General features: G+C 34.9%; 1 protein-coding gene across 1 annotated transcript; it reads left to right on the forward strand.

The window, feature by feature from the left end:
* The first annotated feature begins 183 nt into the window (after window positions 1-183).
* On the forward strand, window positions 184-2,104 carry mrpl10 (mitochondrial ribosomal protein L10). Its single transcript, XM_052570574.1, has 5 exons — window positions 184-321; window positions 709-878; window positions 982-1,146; window positions 1,228-1,372; window positions 1,773-2,104. Exons 1-5 carry the CDS (start codon window positions 282-284, stop codon window positions 2,027-2,029), a joined length of 777 nt encoding a protein of 258 aa, XP_052426534.1. The 5' UTR covers window positions 184-281; the 3' UTR covers window positions 2,030-2,104.
* The last annotated feature ends 355 nt before the right edge of the window (window positions 2,105-2,459 follow it).

The following is a 2,459-nucleotide window of genomic DNA, read 5'->3' on the forward strand; positions in this document are numbered from 1 at the left end:
CTCTTACATAAAATGTTATGAAAAGCAGTCGGTTTTGTAACTAACCACTTATTTTTGGAATTAATTTAGGAATGAATAAAATATGGGAAAAAATAAGTTAATCAACCAATCATTAATTTGATATTCTAAATTAATATAGATTTTAATTACCTTAAATAAAAATATAATTGTGTGGTATAGATAGTAAAACAATCTATCTATATAAATTTTTTTAACGGAACCATAAAGACTTTTATTTTGTAAGTACGATTCAACAAAACCCACGTCAAATCCGGATCAAGATGGCAGCGACCTTGTGTAGCAGGCTTTTCCCGAAATCGGGTAAGAGTATGGTTTGATATCATTGCAATATTATACGTAAATAACATATATAAAAGGACAATACCTGTCATTTACAACCATGTAAATTGCTATTTGTGGTACTGTGCAGCATAACCATCATCTATCAGAGAATAAACAATTCATATGTGAGGTACTTAATGCTATTTGCTACATCTCTTCATGTTTAGCATTTGTTATGTATGCATTTGGGATTTTCGGCAAGCTCTTATATTTGTTTTCATGATTAAAACACCAGATGTGATGGTTTCATTGATCTTAGTGAATCATTTGTGGCATCCTTAACATTCATAGTGTTATTTAAATAGTAATGTGTATATTCTAGCATTAATGTTATTCTTATTAATATTTACATATTATAACCTACAGGATGGCTGCCATTAAGCCAGAGTGTTCGTCATGGCTCCAAAGCTGTTACTCGTCACAGAAAGCCAGTACACTTTCTGAAGCAGAAGCTGATGGCTGTCACAGAGTACATTCCCCCCACACCTGCAGCTCCTCCTGCTGCTTTGGCTCCACGAGTCAGAAAGACTGAAGAGGTCAATCATTGCCATAGCCTACATACTAAACATTATCTTACAATGTTTCAAATGCATCATTTTAAGTGTTTAAGTGATATATCTATACTCTCTTTCCTTTTAGGAAAGTGCTCTGGCAGTTTTGTTGAGGAAAGACCTAGAAAACTTGTTTAAGGAATGTAAGATGATTGCTGTGGTCCAAAACAATGCAATCAATGCAGAGGACCTCATGGTGCTGAAACACAAACTGAACAGACACAATATCAGTGTCAAGTTCTTCCCAAACCAGGTAATGCCAGACTATAGTGATGCTTACCGCTTTTGAGATGTGCGCTACTGCTTTGTGACAATTTTTTGTGTTTCTTTTCAGGTGACAAGGTCCTTTCTCAGCAACAGCATTTACAGTAACCTGTTGCCTCTATTTGTTGGCCAGACTGTGATATTTGTTAGTAAAGAGCCAAAAGTTAAAGAGATGCTCCAAGCGTTAAAACACAGTCCTCAGATGGTGCTGTTAGGTGAGTGTTTCTTAAGCATGAACTTGCATTCTTAAAGGAATGGTTCACTCAAAATGGATCCTCTGCAGTAAAAGAGTTTCGTCAGAATGAGAATTAAAACAGCTGATTAAAAAAAATAAGTAATCCCCATGACATCTAGTCAATTAATGTCTTGTGAATAAATGTGCAGTTTTTTTTTTTTTTTTTTACTTCAAATCATTGCTTCGTGCTAAAATAGTCCTCTTTTCCACATAATACTGCATTCTCAAGTGAAAAGTGAAAAAGGTGTCTCATCTGAACCGGGAGAAAAATAAGCACTGATCAAGCATTTTTGTTTCATTTCTGAGTAAACTATTCCTTTAAAAATCTTCTAAAAATTGTTGGTATTGTCTCACAGGCTTTCTGAACCATTTCCTTTCAGGCGCTTGTATAGAGAACACATTGCTTTCATATCAAGGCATTCTCAGTTACTCCAGACTCCCGTCTATGACCACTATCCAGGGTGAGATAGTTGGTGGTCTAACCATGATGACTTCACGGACTGTCTCAATGCTGCGTCACCATCCAGCTCACCTTTCCGCCCTCCTTCAGCAGTACGTCAAACAGCAAGGCTCTGGGGACTCCACAAATGCTGTTACAGATAAAGATACTTCAACAATACAGGAAGCAGCAGCTTGAATTGTATAAAATAAATGAACAGCTGTGTATGGTTGACATAAAATACACACAATAAAATTGAGTTATTTAAAGTTTCTTATTTGGTCTTGTATATGCTATAGTTGGAGGTGAATTTTTTGTTTGTGACTGTTCATAATGTGAAGACTGGGGCTATATTTGATAAAGACAACATCTCAGCTGTGTTCTCTAGCAGTGATTTTGTATGTTGGTTTAAAATGACTAATTAAAAACATTAAATGAGAATAATACTAGCAATAATTCTGTAATTTTTTCAAAGTAAAATTTCAATGACATTTTGTAATCTTATACAATTTAAGAATAACAATATTCGCTATGTATATTTGTTAACAATTGTTTTACTGTTAAATGTTGCTGAAGAGCCACTAATAGGCTGTTTAATGGCAGGTTCCTTTGTGAAAACTTACCCCAT

This window comes from Carassius gibelio, chromosome B12 (assembly GCF_023724105.1).
Source record: "Carassius gibelio isolate Cgi1373 ecotype wild population from Czech Republic chromosome B12, carGib1.2-hapl.c, whole genome shotgun sequence".
Lineage (NCBI taxonomy): Eukaryota > Metazoa > Chordata > Actinopteri > Cypriniformes > Cyprinidae > Carassius > Carassius gibelio.